This window comes from Lampetra planeri, chromosome 30, assembly GCF_965212315.1.
Source record: "Lampetra planeri chromosome 30, kcLamPlan1.2.h2, whole genome shotgun sequence".
In the NCBI taxonomy this organism is placed as follows: domain Eukaryota; kingdom Metazoa; phylum Chordata; class Hyperoartia; order Petromyzontiformes; family Petromyzontidae; genus Lampetra; species Lampetra planeri.
This window is the reverse complement of record NC_136136.1, coordinates 10,151,485-10,171,487: the sequence shown is the minus strand read 5'-3', so window position 1 is coordinate 10,171,487 and position 20,003 is coordinate 10,151,485. Positions and strand designations below refer to the sequence as shown.

Here is a 20,003-nt window from a genome sequence, read left to right as displayed (position 1 = left end):
TGCGAACGCGTGTGGTACTGTGTATGCGTAAGCTCGCGGCGTGCGTAATCGGCGTACCCCAGGTGCGCGATCATAACGTGAGCGGCCAGCACGGCGCAGAGCGGCGGAAGAGTGGGTATCGCGTGTGGAGCTGTATGTGTGTGTGCGCGCACGTTCACGACGTGTATAATACAGGTGCGCGATCCTAACGTGAGTGGTCAGTGTTGAGTGAGTGCCGCGCAGAGCTGTGTGTGGGTGTATGCGTACGTAATTAACCATGCCTACTACGCGGACCCGCGGGGGAGGGGAATCCTCGAGCGACGGCTCTCACCCCATGGGTGAAGAACCCAGCAGCGGTTCGCCTAGCAGCGAGGGGGCGAGTAATGAGGTTAACCCGGCCGTTAGGGGTACCGAGGGAGGGATCTCGGGGGCTAGCGACCCCCACATTCTCCTCGACCTCTCCTGGGCTTTTGACACTGTCCATCATCCAACTGGTTCCAATCGTAACTCTCTTCACGCTCATCCTCGGTCTCCTTCAATCACCCCTACACCCCTCCTTCACCCGTCAAAGCAGGTGTTCCATATCCACTTCTCCCCTCTCGAAACACACTCATCTCCACCTTTAACTTCTTCCACCACTTCTTCACCAGCGACATCCAAATATTCTTCTCTTTCTCCACTTTCACTCTGGACCTCTCTTCTCGCATTTCCGCCTGCCTAACCGCCCTTCAGTCTTGGATGTCACTTCACTTCCTTGCCATTAACCCCTCTAAACTCCAGGTTCACTTTTACCCCACTGCTCTTTCCACTCAACCCACCCCCACCATCACCTTCCCACCTTCTCACTCACCCCTGTCCCTTCTGCCACAACCTTGGTGTCCTCTTTGACTCCTCCCTTTCCCCCGTCTCTTACATCTCTGCCATCACCCACACCTGTTGTTTCCACCTTGTCAGCATTCACAAAATACATCCTCTCATCACTCAGTCCACCACCAAACTACTAATACACTCACTTATCTTCCCTCAGCAAGACTACTGTAACGCTCTCCTACTCGATCTCCCAGCATATGCGTTCATTCCACTACAACAGATCAAAAATTCATCTGCACGTTTCATTTACAACCTACCACACTGCTCCCGCACCTTCTTATTGAAATGCACTGGCTCCTCATCTACTACAGATGCCTATTCAAACTTCTTATGCTGGTATTTAAATCTCTTCATGGCCTTGCCCCACCTTACCTCGCTTCCCTCGTCTCGTATTATGTCGCCTTCCGCCCGTTCCACTCTCAATCTCTCCGACTTATCACCGTTCCCCCCTCCCTTTGTGCACAATCCCGTTTCTGCTCCTTTTCCATACTCACCCCCCTTGCACTGGAACAAACTTCCCCTCGACATTAAGTGAGAAGCACCATCCCTGTCTAGTTTCTGATCCTCCCTCAAGACCCCCACCTCTTCTCCCTGGCCCATCCTTCCCTCCATCCATAGGCACCCCCGGAATTTCGGTACACACTAACCGCCCTCTCTTTACCCCAACCCTATTCACCATATCACTTTTAGTTACCCTAAGTGTACCAACCAAGCGGTTTTCCTTAAACCCCTCTGCTGCTAGGCCACACAGATTGTATGGCTTACCAAAAATCCATAAAGTAGGTACACCCCTTTGTCCTATCGTCTCCAACATTGACTCACCTACCTACAAACTGGCCCGATTTCTGTCTGAGACCTTACAACCATTCACTGGTAAGACCACCTCAACTGTACTTAACTCAGCTCACTTGGTATCGTTAATTAAGGACATCTCACTATCTCCAGGTGATTTGCTCGTTAGTTTCGATGTAGTTTCTTTGTTTACCAAAGTTCATGTGCCTGACACCATTGCAATCATTGAAAATTTGGTCCAACAAGGACTGAATGCTGATGTACCGGCCCTGGTGAGACACTGCCTCACCAACACTTACTTCACCTGGAATGGAACTTTCTACAAACAAGTTGAAGGTACCCCAATGGGTTCTCCCTTATCTCCAGTTGTAGCCAATGTTTTCACGTAAAAATTTGAGACAGACGCCATCCAGGCATCCACTCTACGCCCGTCCTTGTGGAAGAGGTACGTAGATGACACGTTCGTCATCCGGCCACATGGCCGACCAGCTCAATCAAATCCTCAACCACATCAATTCCATACACCCAGCCATCAAATTCACCATGGAGGTGTAAAAGGATAGCAAGCTACCATTCTTGGATGTTTTAATCGAAAGGAGACCAGGTGGCTCAATGGGACACTCTGTCTACAAGAAAGCCACCCATACAGATGCATATATAGTGACTGTGAATGTCACTGTGTGGTGCCGGACTTGCAAGGCCACAGCAGATAATATGTTGTCATTATGTGCAGCCCGCTTACTTGCGTAGCACCAGCCCTATCGGGGCTTGGGTGAGCGCTGGTTAGCGCAGAGGCACCCCGTACAGTGTGCGGTGCGGGCTCCCAGTGAGGGAGTGAGAGAGAGTTTCAGCCAGCCAGGGTTACGTTGGGGCATGATATGCTGGTTGACCTTGCATTGAACTCCCCATATAGGACTCACCACTGTGATCTCTACATTGGGTCAAACTTAACATCTCTCAATGTTCGACGGCCTGTGCATCAGATCTTATTTATTCATGATGTACTTACAAAAAAATCCGCAGATTACCTGCTGGATCTCGTCTCTGTTTCAAAGAACAAATTTGACCTAAGGTCTTCACTCATTTACCAGCTTCACATTCCCTATTGCCGTACAAATACTGGAGGAAGGGCCTTTTGCTATTGATGCCCCCAGGGTCTGGAATGCTATTGCCAATAAACTGCAACTTGAATCACTACCTATGAGATCTTCACTCAAAACTGCTCTAGAGGAGTTGTACACCCCTAGCTGCCACTGCAATTTAGTGGCCTAAAATACAATGTTTCGCTCCGGATGATCGCTGCAAAGCATGATCTGTGTTTTGATTTAGTGTGCTGATCTTAAAGGTGCATTGAAAAATGTTGATACTCTGACTGATGCTCCTATTGTTGAGGAGTGACTCATGCAGCCAGCTATGGCTGCAGAGTTTGGTAGTACATGTGGTTTACGTTGTTTATTGTGAAAATTCGGTCACAGTTCCTATGACCACTGTTTCATTGCTTTTATGGCTTTATTTTGGTGATTTTCGAAAAGTTTTTTTGGTTTGGCCATGTTTGTTTGTTGTACTACAGAGTTAGACTGATGGCCTTAATCTAAGTTGTCTTGTAGTTTTTGTTGTTTGACTTGCATCCCACTGGGATTTTTGCACACAGTGTTGGTGTACGGTGCTTTTTCTGAAATATTTTGCTGTCTTTTCTTGGATTTTCTGTTTGCACATAGTCACTATAAGATGTATTCTTGTTCATGTTTTAGTTTTTTGGTTGTTGCGGTTGCACCCGATTCAAGAGCCGAATGGCTCACAGGGCTATACCTAATAAATGAACTTGAACCTGCCGACACGTGACCGGATAATATTGGAGGGGGGCCACCGGTGGATGGGGGCCGCTGGGTGGTCATGTGGTATAGAAGAGCTCTCGGAAGCCTTCGGGAAAGGGCCAGAGAGATCGAGAAGGTGGGAGGGGTGAGAGGCAGAGCCAGCCCCAGCCCGGGGCTCGGGGTTCTTGACTGTTGGTGAGTGAAGATTCACGTCGGGTTGAAGAAGCCTGTAGCCACACGGTCCGGGACCCAGCTCGTGGTCCGGACTGGGATAGCGGGACCATGTCTAGTTCTGCCGTAGCGTGGTGAGATGGGCATTCAACACCCGAGTGTAGGTTACGTTACGTTGTGTTGAGTTGATGTAATAAATAGTGTTGCGCCCAAGACAACGTCTGCGACTCAGTTGGACTCACTACACATATCTAAAACCTGACTCCCACCACCATCCTTCCCAGAAGAATTACCCTATCAAAACTCTCCACCATAGAGCTTGATGTATTTCCGACCATCATCAACTAGCCAGTGAACTGAAACACGAACACCAAGCTCTCAAGATGAATGGATATTCAGAATACACAATCCGTAAAGCTATCACCCCAACCGTTGGGAAAGAACCAATAAAAACCATCACCTTGCCATACATAGCAGGGGTCACCAAAAAGATCTCCAAAATCATTAGCAAACACAAGATCCAGGTTCGATTTAATACAGTACGTAAAATTCGTGATCTGATCCCATCTGTGAAGGATGTGATCCCTGACATGCTATACCCCGGCATCTACAAACTAAGCTGTGTCAGTAGTTACATTGGGGAAACTAAGCAACATGTCTCGGAATGAATTCGTGAACATAAGGCAGATCTGAAACATGGTAGGACCAATACCTCGGCCGTGGCTGATCACACTGGCTATCAGCAAAGATTCGTTCATGAAGCCATCCACATATACAGACACAGACACAACTTAAATCTAGAAGATGGGTATAAACTGAGCAATCACTGAAAGGACGTTATCAACCAGTTTGTCATAACTGGCTGTGTTGTTTCCATCCTACCACCTTCCGATGTTAGTTGTTATTTTCGGCTCTCTGATTTTACATTATCAGGTAAAATTCCTACACTAACACAGCCACCTCGCTCGCTGAGCTCGACGTTGCTGCTCTGAGACCTTCGATTAACATGCTAATTTCTCACATTAACATCACTAGCCCCGCCCACTTCGTTTATGACCCTTGGGCTACACCCATTTTAAACCTTTAAAACAGTCTGCCTCAGCAGCTTTCCCCATCTTTTTTCCTCCTGATGACGATCACTTGTGTTGTGATCGAAACGTCGTAGTTTATTGTAATTTATCTTTTTTTTTTACCTATCTACGTGACTTTACCGAAAGATCCAAAGAATATGAATTCCTGCAGTTATGAAAGTTTTAAGTCAAGATTTAAAAGCGTTAGAGTTTCGCATTGGACATGGACCCGTATCTAACAGAGAGGGGGCCCTTGACCGTAAAACATATGGCAGCTCAACAGGATTGGTTCAAGCGAGCGTGACTCTGCTTGGAGAGACACCAAATGTCCAAAGTTTCCTTGTCTATTTTGATGTTTGAGCATTAATGTGGTGATGGCGCTTTGGGGTTGCCAGATTTGGGCCAGAAAGGCGCTACATGTCGAACCAATAATAAAATTTACCTGACTTTTGTTGAACCGAATGCTGCTGAAATGATGCACTCTCAGAATGCCGTGCGGCCGATAGTATGTGTCTAAAAAAAATTTTTTTTTTTTAGTGGAGAAAGAGAGATGTGAAGGAGGCATTTCTTTTTTTTTTCACAAAACAACAGCGGGGTTAAAGAGGTGCAAGAGTGGCACGGTGTAAAGGGGCTGACACTCACCCACATGTAGAGGGCCGGGAGGCTGCGCCCCACGAAGTCACTGAAGCCAAATGCGAGGAAGCCGCACACTGGTTGGAAGAATGTATCTGTGTGCGTGATGGGGCGGGGGGAAGGGAGGGCAAGCGTGAGCATGAGAGGCCAATGCACGGCATCTCTGTTGAGCGTCACTCTGATGCTGAACTTAGTTTTGTCTTGGATCGTGGACCAGGATTTCACAATCCCCATATTAGCAAGTTTGTCTGTGCTCGGGTAAATTCATGAACATTAATTTGAAGTTTACACATTCTCTCTCTGTTCCTGTGGTCGCGTTGGTTTTTCTCCGGATCCTCTGGGTTTTCCTTCGACATTTAGAATCAACATCACGCGTTTAGAGTATTTGGCTCCGATAAATTTCCCTGTGATAAGCCACTTCACTGAGCTGTCATTTGTGGCCAGGTCGCTTCTGAAAAATAACTAAATAGCTCAGTGGGCGTTACCTGGCAACAACAAAAAATTAAAGGCTCTGAGAGCCACGCGAAGATGTCACTTTAAACAAGGACAGGGAAAGGGCTCAGGCTTATAGAATTACAGTTCTGTTATTAACACATGCTCAGATCCTTCTGCGACTAAATGACGCAACAACATTGCTGATGGCGGAATTAATATAGAGGTCTGTAGCACTGTTGCAGTGTTCAGGTGTGGTGTCGCGGGTGTGCGTGCGTGTGTTCAGTTAGGTGGACAAACAACATCATAAGGGTCGAGAAGCGTTTATGAGAGATGAATTAACAGTAGGACATTGCACAGTTAAGGGAAGCGGATGAATGAAACGTGGTGTGCGCGTGTCATTTTGGCCTTGCCTAGGGAAACCAGACATCGCACCTCCGATAAGCATGGTTGGCTTCGTACAGTGCGAGATAAATTAAACATACACGCAAACATATCGAGTTTTTTGGCAATATTTGTTTGGGATTTAATTTTGGATTGAGGAGAAAAATCTGCGAGTGATCAACTGACTCCATTTGCTATCGTCAGTGACGGTGTCGACGCGAACGGTGATGGCTGGGAAGAGGGTGAAGGTGAGCCAGAACACGCAGCACACTGAGAAGGCCGGCATCCAGATCTGCAGACACGCAGGGACACGCAGAGGGACACGCATTTAACATGAAAAGTCGTGTTCTCCTATAACGCGGTAGTTGCATTCCTGAAGAACACCGCGTTATGGCAAAAATTGCATTCTATGAAATCATAATTTAGGGGTAAGGCCCAGTCCGCGATAACACGTGAGATGTGTACACAGGCCGAACAAAGACTGAGGCGCGTGGGTAGCATCTAGAGCATCCAGCAGCATCCCGCCTTGTGCGATGATGCTACGCTGAGGCAGCTGTACGACCGCTTATTCCTACTCGCGCGACGTAGTTGCGTTCGCTCGATCGCGTCATATCCAATTCGCATTGCGTTATAAAAAAGAAAATGTGTTCCCGAAAACATCCACCACGTTATATCCAATTCGCGTTATGAAAATGACATGCGGCGTTATAGGAGAACAGACTGCATTGACAATCAAAGCCACATGAGGAAAACTCTCTCGTGGAAAGGGAGCCAAACACGATCACGGTTTCACCTTCTCTTTAGCAATGGAGCAGTGCTCATCCCTAGACCTGGGCCAGAAATGGAAATTCCACATTCCTACGCAAGGCAAGTGGTACTCAATTGTTGACCATGGGGTGTTTTAGCTCAAATGACTTCACACAAGATAACAGTACGATAAGGCCGTTCCACCAGTTTTGAGGTTATATACAAGGGAGCAAAACATTGTCAGTATCAAAAATATATTGCAGAAAGAACCAGATGGCAGGCCAGTCATTTAAGGGATCAGTTTTGTTTGGAGATTCCTAGGCTAGGCTATATCCTTATATCTTATATGACTTCAGGTGCTGCAAGTACATCACCAAAAGACAAATTGATTCTTAGATAGAATTGTGACTGCAAATATTTAGGGGGTGGGTAGTGCCACAAAATACATGGTTGTGCTGTGCTTCTATGCTCTGCTCCCCACCTTCACCACTCCGCACTGACAGTGGGGTGACACCCTCATCCAGCATTGGATTGACAAAGGAGCTGTAATTGTCCATACACGGAGTGAATCTTACACGCAGAGTATAAAGACAAAGATCCCCCATATAGCCTTTTAACAGAATGTTGGGGCAAGTGCTGTTAGCGATCACCTATGAAGGCCAGCACGCTACATGACGAGGTGCGTGGCCAACACCATTCCCTGCCACCTTTGCCTCCCCAGTGGCGATGTTTACACATCACACGAGGTACTCGTTGAAGCGAAGTACGCGCATACGTATAGAGCTTCGGTCATCCTCTCAGCAGCTTCTGGCTGGCCATCGAACAAAAACGGTCACCCAATCGCGCGCTTTCAGGTGCGCTTCTGCAGCCATCTGGAACGATCTTCCTTCCGATATTATGAAGCCACTGGGAGCTATGCGCCCTTAAATATAGTTTGAAAACTCATTTCTTGATAGCTACTTTTTTGTGTGGTTGGTTTGTTGTCCTACCCCGCACCTCCGATTAGCCACGGTTGCCTACGTACGGCGCGAAAGAAGTTCAACATACGTACATAGAGTGCTTAGATCATATTACACGAGGAATACAATGATTGGTCCCAATACAATGTCATACTCTCCCTCCTTTTGACCACAGAAGTGGCATTTTATGGTCAACACACACTGCCGTGCCTGTCAATTGCGTAATTTCTGCAACAGTACACCAAACAAATAATTATGTCTGTCTTGCAATTACCAGCCCAGAGGGTATTCTCTTGAAATAGCATTGCATGTGTAGTGCTTGGACCGACACGACAGCTTCTTGTCTTTCCTCGTTTCTTTATTCAATTATATAGTTCCACATTTCTTCCGCCAACACCGCTCAAAGTTCCTCCATACACTCCAACCCACAACTCTCCGTCAACACCGCTCAATGTTCCTCCGCTCACTCGCTGCGCTCCGTTGGCCTCGCTCGCTCCGTCTGCTCCTCCGTCGACTCTCCTCTCCGCTCTCTCTCTCTCTCCAGCTCGGCTGCTCTTTATCAACTCCGTCGTAACTCTCCGTCGTCTCTCTCCTCTAATGCTTCCGTTACTCCGCTGCTACCCTACACTGTACTCACTCTATCCACTGCTACCCTACGCTGTACTCACTCTATCCACTGCTCCGTCTCTCCATCCGTTCGTCTCTCGTCCCAGGCACCAACTCCCGTTTCACTCCACCATCTCACACTTTATCCCCAACCAATTTCCCTTAATTAATTAGGTCATCCCCCGCGACGCCACTCGCCCCCAGCCCCCCCCCGTGGCACGTGGCGTTGTTTTTCCAGACACGCCGGCGCCAATCTCGGACAACAACCCCTCTCGTCCAATCAGCGCCCTGCAGCCCCCTTAACCATCACGCCACCTTAATTTGGGCAACAACAACGGCCAGCCAATCAGCGCCCCGTGTCCTCATTCGCTCTCACTGTCCGCCACGTGCGCGCATACCGACCCAGCGCATGACGCGTGTCTCAAGCACTACACATGTACGTAGACATGGGATGGTATATCTTAGAACCCTTGTTGAAATCACAGAGTACAACAGACCTGTTTCATGATGGCACATTTTCTGATAACGCTTTGGCGAACGTTTAAGATGTGTTTGTTGTCCGGGCACATGGTGTTATCCTGAAACTCTCCATTGTGCTTATCTGCAAAGACAAAGATCCACCAGAAAGGCTTAACATACTGTTGGGGCAAGTGATGTTTGGTGAAGCACCCGTTATACTGAATTATACTTGTTTGAATTATCCCGGGGTCATGCTGAGTATTTGCAGTAGGACGGGGTGATTGATACGTAGGTTCCAACTGAGTAAATTTGGGGGCACATTTTTTCATTATTACACGCTTTCTATTAACTCACTCTGTTGTTGTCGTTGTCGTATCCTCAAATATTGTAACTCAATTTTAACCCACTTCCCAATGTGGTATCGACTGCAAACTTGGTATATTTATGTCATACTGATGACAATATATTCTTTCCAAAAAAAATATATTTTTAAACATTCATTTTTATGTTATGTTTCAGCTTGGGACAAATTGTCCACGCTCAACTGACATTGACTGTAAATCACCACGGTCCCTTACGTTATGGCAAGCTTTGCGGCCACTTTCAGGAGTCGTGGAGTTCTGCCATTACGAGTACGGTACATTTCATTAAAGCGTGTTTATTTATATATATATGCAGACAAATTTGGACCAACAACACCTAATTTTGAGAATGACGTCACGAGATATTTAACTTCCACTGTGAAATGAACGGGCCGCGTGTTTTTGTTAACGGTTAGCAGAGGTGGGACAAAGTCATTGTTATGCAAGTCCAAGTCGAGTCGCAAGTCATCAAATTCATGACTCGAGTCTGACTCGAGTCCAAGTCACATGACTCGAGTCCACATCTCATAGGTGGGACAAAGTCATTGTTATGCAAGTCCAAGTCGAGTCGCAAGTCATCAAATTCATGACTCGAGTCTGACTCGAGTCCAAGTCACATGACTCGAGTCCACACCTCTGACGGTTAGCACGCACATGGCGGTACGGAGTGGAAACGTTGCTGCCACACCTTTCACTCGCTATGTGTTGTTGTTGTAGTAACCACACACACTGCCCCCATCCACAAGGGTTGCTCAACATGGATTCAGGAAGGTCTGCGTGGGACCAAATGGCCAGGCAGTATGTAACAGAGATGTGGATGAGGGTTTCAGAAGTTAGTTCATTCGTTTAGCACAGAGGCCGGCAACCAAAGTAACAAGAAGAGACATTTCTATCGATTTCGGTAAAAAAAAGATCTACATTTCAAGAGCCACAATGCACTGTGTGGTGAAAACGAGACGTCACGAAACAATCCTTAAAGAGCCGCATGCGGTTCTGGAGCGGCAAGTTGCTGACTCCTGCCCATGGTAGACTGGACTTCCATTGTAAACTGGACTTCCACGGTAAACTGGACTTCCATGGTAAACTGGACTCCCATGATGAACTGGACTCTCATGATAAACTGGACTTCCATGGTAAACTGGACTCCCATGGTAGACTGGACTTCCATTGTAAACTGGACTTCCATGGTAAACTGGACTCTCATGATAAACTGGACTTCCATGGTAAACTGGACTTCCATGGTAAACTGGACTTCCATGGTAAACTGGACTCCCATGGTAAACTGGACTTCCATGATAAACTGGACTCCCATGATAAACTGGACTTCCATAGTAAACTGGACTCCCATGATGAACTGGACTCTCATGATAAACTGGACTTCCATGGTAAACTGGACTCACATGGTAAACTGGACTCCCATGATAAACTGGACTTCCATGGTAGACTGGACTCCCATGGTAAACTGGACTTCCATGGTAAACCCGACTAGTTGGTTAGTTAATCATCTTCATCCCCTATGGGACAAGGCCGCAAAGAGTTCCCTCCACTTCTTCCTGTCCTTGGCAACAAGTTGAGCCTTGCCCCAAGAGAGGTCCATCACTGTTACCAGCTCGTCCTTCACGGTCTTGCGCCACGTGGTAATCTCTTCATTTCATAGAGGACTTGGGCTGTCTTTGATGTCTCGTACATAGTGTGGATGTTCCATGTACCAAGTCTTATCTTGGCTTAAGGACCTAGTATGCTCTCATTCACACTCGTGGCTTCCAACAAGCCTGTAGGTAAACTGGACTTCTGTGGTCAGGGGTCGGCAACAAAAATAACAATAAGGGCCATTTTTTTCGAATTCGGTAGAAAAAAACCTCAATATTTAAAGAGCCGCAATGTAGCGTTTAAAGAGCCGCATGCAGCTATGCACATCACGCACATCCCATCGTTCACATTCCATCATTTACATCCCATCATGCACATCCCATCATTCACATCCCAACACTGACATGCCATCAAGCACATCCCAACATTCACAGCCCATCATTCACAGCCCATAATTCACATCCCAACATGCACATATAATCATTCACATCCTATCATGCACGACCCATCATACACATCCCATCACACACATCCCATCATACACATCTCATCATTCACATCCCATCATGCACATCCCATCATACGCATCCCAACATGCACATACAATCATTCACATCCTATCATGCACATCCCATCATTCACATCCCATCATTCATATTCTATCATTCACATCCCATCATGAACATCCCATCATGCACATCCCATCATGCACGTCCCATTATGCACATCCCATCATGCACCTCCCATCATTCACATCCCATCATTCATATTCTATCATTCACATCTCATCATGCACATCCCATCATGCACGTCCCATTATGCACATCCCATCATGCACCTCCCATCATTCACATCCCATCATTCACATCACATCATGCACGTCCCAAAATTCACATCCTATCATGAACATAGCACCAAGCACATCCCATGCAACCTGCGGCTGATGGAATGTGTACAAAGTAGCTCCGCTTTCTTCGTTGTACTCATTTCAGCAATCTCTCTTCTACGAGGGGCATTCTTCCAGCAGCTTAATCATTCGTCTTTTCTGCTGTCAAAAGAACGCACAGAATGCGTCTGTTTGTAACATCGTGACTTGAACGGGAGAGTTTGAAAATATACTCTTTGGTTCTTTCGGTAAAGTCACGTAAGTATAAAATATAACAAATCAAGTTTGAGTTTGAAAATGTTACACGCCAGAGATATTGAGCGGATTGAGGGAAAAAAGAGGTTCTTCAAACAGAGAACAGCCGAATGACATACTACCTTCGATGCTACTGACGTTTTCCTCGATTTGGACTTTGGTGTCTTCCATCAAGTAGTAAATGGAGAACCTCTGCAAAAGAGCAGTGGGACATTGGACGATCAACGCAAGTGGTGAAACATAGAGAGAAGGTAGCCCCATTCACGTGTATTAATGCTGCCGCATCTGAATGCATGTAGAGTACAACTGCCATTATGTGTTCAACCGTTTCAAGGGCAGTAGCAATTGGTGTGCATGTACAAAAGAGTTGTTGGTCGTTAAGCATCTCCATTTGGTATAGCCCTGAGTGGTAGGAGGCAAGTGTTTCTGTGCAACAACTGCCTATTACATCCCACAAGTAGCACTGATTTAATTGAACCTAGAAGAACGGCGGTCTAAGATAATGGCTATTGACTGGGGAAAAAAGATGGTAATTGAATTGATACCACAAATGTAACACAGGAGCAGAGGCAGACTGCTCACACTAGATGCAGCTTCGAGTTCATGAATCAATGCGGCAATGACAGGAATGCGGCCATATAAAATAAATTGCAATAATTATTTCATTTCCCGCGATCCGCAAACCCGGCCAGAAAATCTTGGGGGTGGTGTGGTCAAAACCAGTTCTCGTGATGTCGAAGCAGTCGGAAAACGAATGTTGTGAGCGGCTGAACACGAAGCTGCACAGTCTGTTGCCATATAGCACCACCCAGCCTGATGACGATTGGCTCGCTCCGCCTTCCAAAGGCAAGATTTGACACCTCGTGCCCTAGACCTGGTCGGACGGTTCCTGGATTTAACAGACCCAAATCAACGGTGAATATTGACCTTCTTGAGAAAGTCTCAATATACTGAAAAAACCTTCGAATCGCATCAAAGTTGGCGACAGATTTTCTGATTCAAACTTATATATATTTTTTTTACTGTTTTATAAGGACCGGTGTGTTATGCTGCACTGGTGTGCTGTCAATACGTCAAAATACAGGCTGATGATTGATGACGAGGTGATAATCATCTTATTTTAATTTACACAGCTCTAAAAAAAAAACTCAAAAGTGCTTCACGTGACATCTCAAACCATTCGAAGGGCACACCCGATGGCAGCTGTCCCTGTACGGGCACAAAGGGACAGCACCTGGACTGCGACCGGCGTTCGTCTGTCAGTAGGGAGCGACTATTGCTGCCGTATAATCCCAATCGAAAATATGATCGACATCATCACCACTGCCACCACCGGTTGGGAGACAAAGGAGGCTGAACATGCACGAATCCTCATATTCCACCTCCAATGTGCCACGCTAGCCGTGACGGGTCCTTGCTGACTAGCGGTCATCTGTGCGGCTGCGTGGAGGATCAATGTGGCGCGCGGTGTTTGTCGTGTGGCGGCGGCGGTGCCACGTGCGGCGCTGCGGTGGGGCCCACCAGGCGGGAGAGCGACAAATAGCACAAGATGGTGATCACGGTTATGACGCAGGCCGTCACGAAATACCAGAACGCCACCGAGCTGTTGTCGCTGCTGCCTGCAGGATAGAGAGAAAGCAGCGGGTTTCACAGTTGACGTTGTATTCTCCACCCACACCCTCCACCCACCGTTCCCGGCCAACGCGTCCCACTTTTGGCTTGGACCCCTCCCAATGTGATGTCGTGCGTCCGACATTTGTTACCGAGGAGAGCGAAGATCATGGCCAGGGCCGTGAACATTCCGGATATGCCCACGCCGCTCATCACGGCCGTCATGTAGCTGTTGGGGAACTGACCCGCCAGGCCGAACAGGCTGGCCTCAAACACCGCACCAAACACTATGCACACGTACACGCACGAAACACATAGGGTCCGCTGTTATCTGTGGAGACATTTGGAGACAGTGTGAGCAGCTGTTGTGGCCTGTGTACGATTTGTGTTCATTGAGCTTCTTTCGCACCATACGTAGCCAACCGTGCTAATCGGAGGTGCGGTGGAAGGACAACAACCTAAACAATGTATGTTGAACTTTTTTTGCGCCGTACGTAGCCAACCGTGCTAATCGGAGGTGTGGGGCACATGAAAGGGCAGCATCACTAAACAGACGCCGAGGTGTTCCCAGTGTCGATGTCGGTACACGACACACACCACCAGGTATTCAATCAAGGCTGAGTCCATCGAGATGGGGCCCAGGACTAGAGGCCGACCGAAACTGAATGTCTGGTTTCGGCCAAAACCGATACCAGACCGAAAGTAAAAAATGTACTTTCGGCCAAAACCGAAGCCGAAACCGAAAGTTTAACTTCACTTTCAACCGAGACCAAAACAGAAAGGTATATAACCGAAGTTACCGAACACAAGATTCATGAAATATGTCATGATGCAATGCTACTTTAATTAAAAATAAATCTAGAAATAGGCAGCTCTGTGACACGTTTGCCAATCGTAAAGTTTGAAAACGTCAACGCAACATTTTTCTCGCACCTGCCGTTTTCTGTTCCGCTCCTCAAAATAGAATTGAACCTGACTCGATTGTTGTTTCCACTTCAGCCAATCGCTCTTTTTAGCTTTTAGAGTCTTGAGAACGTCGCTTTGTTGTATTGTTTGTAGCTGCCGATTTCGAAGGCTGTAAAATTTGGCTCGCGCAGGTCCACAAATAAATTCCTTCCAGAGCGTCACCTATCGACCGAATTCTCTGTCAGAAAAAAAATGCAATTTCGAGATTGTTTCTTTTTTTACCGTGCAGATATTTTGAGCATCACGCGGGAGATGCTGGCTTTTGGTTTTGAATCGTCAGTTGGACTTTTGGGGAGATTCACGGATTATTGCCGTGATTAAGATGAAAGTGCTTTGCTGTAGCCTGGGAACGCGTGGCAGACCATCTGCCCAATAATATTACTGCTGTTTGGATCCGACCCTTTCCTCAGCAACCTGCCAGCGACCGATCGATGAATAGAAATATAAAAGAGACTGAACAAAATCTTAAAGCGTTGGCCTCCGAGCAGAAGTGCACGCTGGTAAACCCCAGATACATTTGAGAAATGAGCTGTGCGCAGAAACCCACTCTACTAAATTGATGTATCTCCCGAGTTCATGCTTGGAGACCATTCTGCGTTCCAGGCGTGTAACATTGTCATTACGCTGATCTCTGCAATTAAATATACTATTCCATTGTTCACGTGTAAAACTATAAGAATGGAATGAAAAGCGATTCTGTGGCATGACTCGTTCCAGTATAAGCAGCAATGGCATAAAACGCTTGTGGATGTTGCCATCCCGCGAGTCTTAGCGAGCAATGAACATGAGCCGATTAACTTTGGATATGTCTGGAGGGAAATCTACAATAATACAAAAATAGCTTTGCAAAACAATTGAGTAACGAATAGCAACGACTATTGTAGCTGCGGGCGTGTGCTCCCCGATGGGACCTACTATTGATGATGAACACGCTTATTATGGTGATGATGAAAAAATCTTTCGGGGACAGCATCTTGACCCACACCAGCACTGCTGTCAGCACAAACATGGCCAGGTTTCCGAAAAGGCCAATCAAGATGCGTACCCTGGAAGACACTCTGCAAAGGGAAACAGCAGAAGGAAGGAGTGTATGTGTGAAACGCCATTCAGTATAATACCATAACAAGGTAAATCATTCATGAAATCGGCGAGACTAAACATGCCTTCACAACATTTATTGGGGCGCCACGGTGGCGAGATGTTAACTACCTCGCCTGTTATGCAGGAGGTCGTGGGTTCGATCCCGACCCTAACGCCTTCTGTATATTTGAAGTTTGCGTGTCTCTCTCCCTGTGGTCGCTTGCATTTTTCTCCGGGTCTTGCAATTTTCCCCTCCACATTTAGAAGCATGTGTTTAGAGTATTTGGCAGCTATAAATGTCCACATGATAAGTCACTTGGTTGAGCTATCATTTGTGGCCAGGTCGCTTCTGAAAAAGAGCTACTAGCTCAGTGGGCCTTACCTGGTAAAATGAATAAAAAAGTTTTAGTAAGTGTTGCCTGTCGCAGCTTTAAATATGCATGTTTGTCGAACTTCTTTCGCACATTACCGAGCCAACCTCGCTAATCGGAGGTGCAGGGGAAGGACATAAAACTAAACACAAAAAGCAGTATCTAATGAGATGCGTTTTCAAGCTAGTATCGTGGTCTAGTGTCTAGTAGTGTAGTGTGTGTATAACGTAGTGTGTGTACTGTAGAGTATAGTGTAAAGTAGGGTATAGTCTAGTGTGGTACGTATGTTGAACTAGCCAACCATGCTAATCGAAGATTGAGCGTGGGGCAAGGATAACAAACTTAGACATTAAAAAGGCCGTGTCCACGGCTGCCACGCTCCACTACTGGGCGGGCACGTGGCCGCAGGTGGACACAGGCGTGCGCGGGGTCCACGCGGTGCCAATCGGCTCACCTCGATTGCACGAGGGTGGTGAGGACGGAGGCGATGAAAATGGCCACCATGGACACGAGCGTCATGGCCCCGTCGTAGCGTTTCGCGAGGACGCTGTCCGTCCACTGCGCCTGCTGGGTGCCGTTTGCGGCGAGGCTCCCGTTGCTGACGAGGCTTCCATTGATGCTGCTCTCGTTCTGCACGCTTTCCAGCCGTTCCCTGAAGTACTGGGACAGAAAGGGAGGGAGGGATCAGAGGAGGAAGAACAAATGTCATGGTTCGTGTGTCGTTCATTATGCCCCTGACATCCACTCAAGACTCCAGGCCGTGCTTGTAGCAAGACGCAAACCACGACACAAACAAAATATTTTGTAAAAATTTTGCCCAGGGCTTTAACCGGTGTTTCTTGAACTGCCACAAAAATTGCTTCTACCTGCTGCTATGATATATGGTTCTGAAAGATGTTTATTAATGACTAAGCACGGTTGTTGTTTTTTTTTACAAAAAATTTAAAGCATGCAGATTAATGCTTGAAATGCAGAGATGGCGGTGGCTTCAGGTCTTCATCCAGCAGTAGATTTATCATGGCTGATGATGATAATGTAATGTGAGGTTATATCCGGGTCGTTAACGGATTACAACTCGTCACGATGATTGGCTCTGCCGGTCCTGGTCCATAGCCAATGGGGGGAAGCCTAGGGGCGTGATCCTGACATAATGGAAAGGTGACAGCTGTTTGTAGAGGATTGGTTCTGCTGGCTTTAGCCACAGCCATTGGGGAGACGAGTCAGGGGCGGGGTCCCGGGAGCCTATGGTGGAGTCTGGAAGATTCCATAGAGGCTAACCAGGATTGGTGGAAACGTACCACGTGACCCGGGTATTAAATAGGGGTGGAGACGAACAACACGTTGTCAGAACTGGAACGAACGAAGGGGAGAGGCCACGCGAGAGCGGGGGTCCAGGCTGCTACGTGGCTGCGCGCGTCTCTCTCTCTTCTATCCCTCTCACGCTGTCTTGTCAGCAGCGTGAAGGAGTGCTGTAATGAACGACGAATAAAGACCGGATTCCAGAAGTCGCTTCAACGACCTTTATTACAATAACATTCAGATTTGAATGAGCTCCGTTATTCCTCCTACGTGTCATCGTGATTCCAGTGAGTGCACATGAACATGTACAAACCACTGGAGAATGAGGGGTTTGTAGGTGTTTTGTAACCATACTTGCATTGTCTTTGAAACTGATTGGCCTACACCAGAGACGGCCTCCATATATTACCAGAGCATGTTTTTGTTTGCAAGTTCACCACAAGTACGTGTGGTTAATGAAGACATGATTCCTTACAAAAGGTTTCTGTTTGGTGTTTGAACATCTTAACACCTGTTTTATTGCCAGGAAGGGTAAAGCCTATTCTTATACTTTGATACTGGCAAGAATGGTCCCATCTTGTAGTATACTTCACCACGCTGGTCAAGGCGGGCTGTTGTAGGCGTGGAGCATACAAGCACAGTACAACAGTGCATTTTGCTACACCACCCAGTTCCATTCACCACAGCCCCTGTTCTGAACCTATAACACCTGTTATATGCATGGTGGTCTCATATCCATTCGCTCTTCAGGCATCAACCCCTGCGTAGTTTTCTGACATCTTACGAGTTTTTTTTGTATATTATGGGTGATTAGGCCATAGACACTTGTCAATATCCGCTATCGGGCGAAGGCATCCCCAATGTCGGTCATTGCATTTGTAAAGGAGAACCGACACAAGATTGCAGGGGTTTCATCCTTTAATCCTTTTCTCCCATCCACACCTGTCCCCAGCCGTCCCAATATCGTTCCCGCCAAAGGCCCCCTCTTCCCGCCTGTTCTCCCCTTATATCCCCTCGATCACCCCTCCCAATAACCCTCCTATTGGTGGGAATCCTTCCCCTGACACCCCTACATCACCCCCCCCTCCCCCCCCGGAGAAAAAAAACCGTCCTCGGTTCTGCCTCCCCCATGGACCATTTAAGTCTCCCCATGCCTCCCCTCACTGACAGTGACGACAGCCCTTAACCCCCCCACAACCATACAATGCAATATAACACAACAAACTCAATTGCGCGGCCTGCCCATGTCTCCAGCCAGCATCCCGTAACAGCTCAGACATCCACAGGCAGCAGATGACCGTGGCGGCCCCCTCCTTCGAAGGCCCTCTCGTCGCGGTCCCTGGTTCGGTGGTGCCGGTGTCGCCTTGCCTGGCGCCGCTGTCTCTCCGGCCCCCGCTCGTGCCGCCGCTCCGTCAGGCCTCACATGGGGTGCTGTAGGTGACAAGGGAACACAGGGCACCGAACCCCCTGCCGGTCGGCGCGTGGTGGTCGGCGACCTTGGCCTGGGTAGGGATGATGATGATGATGTTGGCAGTGATGTTGGTGGTGATGTTGGTGAAGATGACGGTGGAAAGATGTATGGCTTAAGGCGGGTGGGGTGTACAAACCATCGTCGCTTACCCAATTGGACCTGGACGCACTGCGGTCAGAGTGCTTTAATGACCTCGACCGGCCCTTTCCAGGGTCGGTGCAGCTTTGGTGAGAGGCCAACCGGCACCTGAGGACAGTGTAGCCATGCCTGGTCCCCGACTTTAAAGGGCTTGGCTGTCACTGTCCTCTCCCGTATCCGTACATTACTCTCTTGGCTCGTGGCCGATGCGGCCTCGGCTGCTTGGCGGCCTCTCTCAAATAAATGAGGGAGGTCTTTAGTGCCTTCGGCCATGCGTCGACTCTTGCGGGAATGTCCGTCAGCTGCACCTCAATAGGCGGAACGGGATCCCGTCCGTACATCAGGAAAAACGGCGAGAACCCCGTCGCCGCGTGCGGGGCCACCCTGTACGCCGCTAAGACCGAGGGAATGTGGAGGTCCCAGTCGGAATGGTTTTCGTCCACCACTTGGGACAGCATGGCCGCTATGGTGCGGTTAAGCCGCTCTACCATCCCATCGGTCTAGGGATGATACGGAGATGTTTGGACCTTTTTAGTGCCCAGGATACAGCAGACGTCCTTCAATAGCTGTGAGGAGAAATTCCTGCCCTGATCCGTGAGCAACCGCTCCGGTGCCCCCTTATCAAGGACATAGCCTCCCACGAAGGCATCGGCGATGGTCTGTGCCATTTGGTCCGGGAGGGCCCACGCCATCGGCCACCTCGTGCAGTACTCGCCTCCAACCAACAGGTATTTATTTCCCCGTGGCGTGACCGGCAGTGGTCCCAGGATGTCCAACGCAACCAATTCGTTGACCCTGGTCACCGTGATGGGCTGTAGGGGCGCCCGGCTTACTCGGGGTGGCGGCTTTCGCCGCGAACATTCGACACAAGAAGCGACCCATCGATGCACGTCAGCGGTCATACCTGGCCAAAAGTACCGACCCTGTAATGTGTACAGTGTCTTCCGCCCCGCCAGGTGCAGCAGCTGGCGGCCGTGTATGTCCATAACCAATTGTTGACGCAGCGACTCCGGAACTACCAGGCATCGCCGGCGCCCTGTCGGGTCCCATCGCATGAG

The 20,003-nt window shown here is 48.2% G+C and overlaps 1 protein-coding gene across 2 annotated transcripts in view; it reads right to left on the bottom strand.

Annotated features, from left to right (window-relative positions):
• Window positions 1-20,003, bottom strand: part of LOC144728960 (equilibrative nucleoside transporter 1-like) — a 146,212-nt gene that overhangs the window by 90,491 nt on the left and 35,718 nt on the right. The window contains exons 6-11 of one of the 2 annotated variants that reach the window (XM_078608748.1): window positions 16,492-16,697; window positions 13,531-15,644; window positions 12,132-12,201; window positions 8,955-9,058; window positions 6,332-6,437; window positions 5,339-5,424 (exon numbers count right to left, since the gene is read on the bottom strand). The exons of the other annotated variant lie outside the window; for it this stretch is intronic. Coding sequence (XP_078464874.1) covers window positions 5,339-5,424; window positions 6,332-6,437; window positions 8,955-9,058; window positions 12,132-12,180 — 345 coding nt within the window. The 5' untranslated portion in view covers window positions 12,181-12,201; window positions 13,531-15,644; window positions 16,492-16,697. The remainder of the gene's footprint in view (window positions 1-5,338; window positions 5,425-6,331; window positions 6,438-8,954; window positions 9,059-12,131; window positions 12,202-13,530; window positions 15,645-16,491; window positions 16,698-20,003) is intronic. 2 annotated transcript variants of the gene reach the window in all.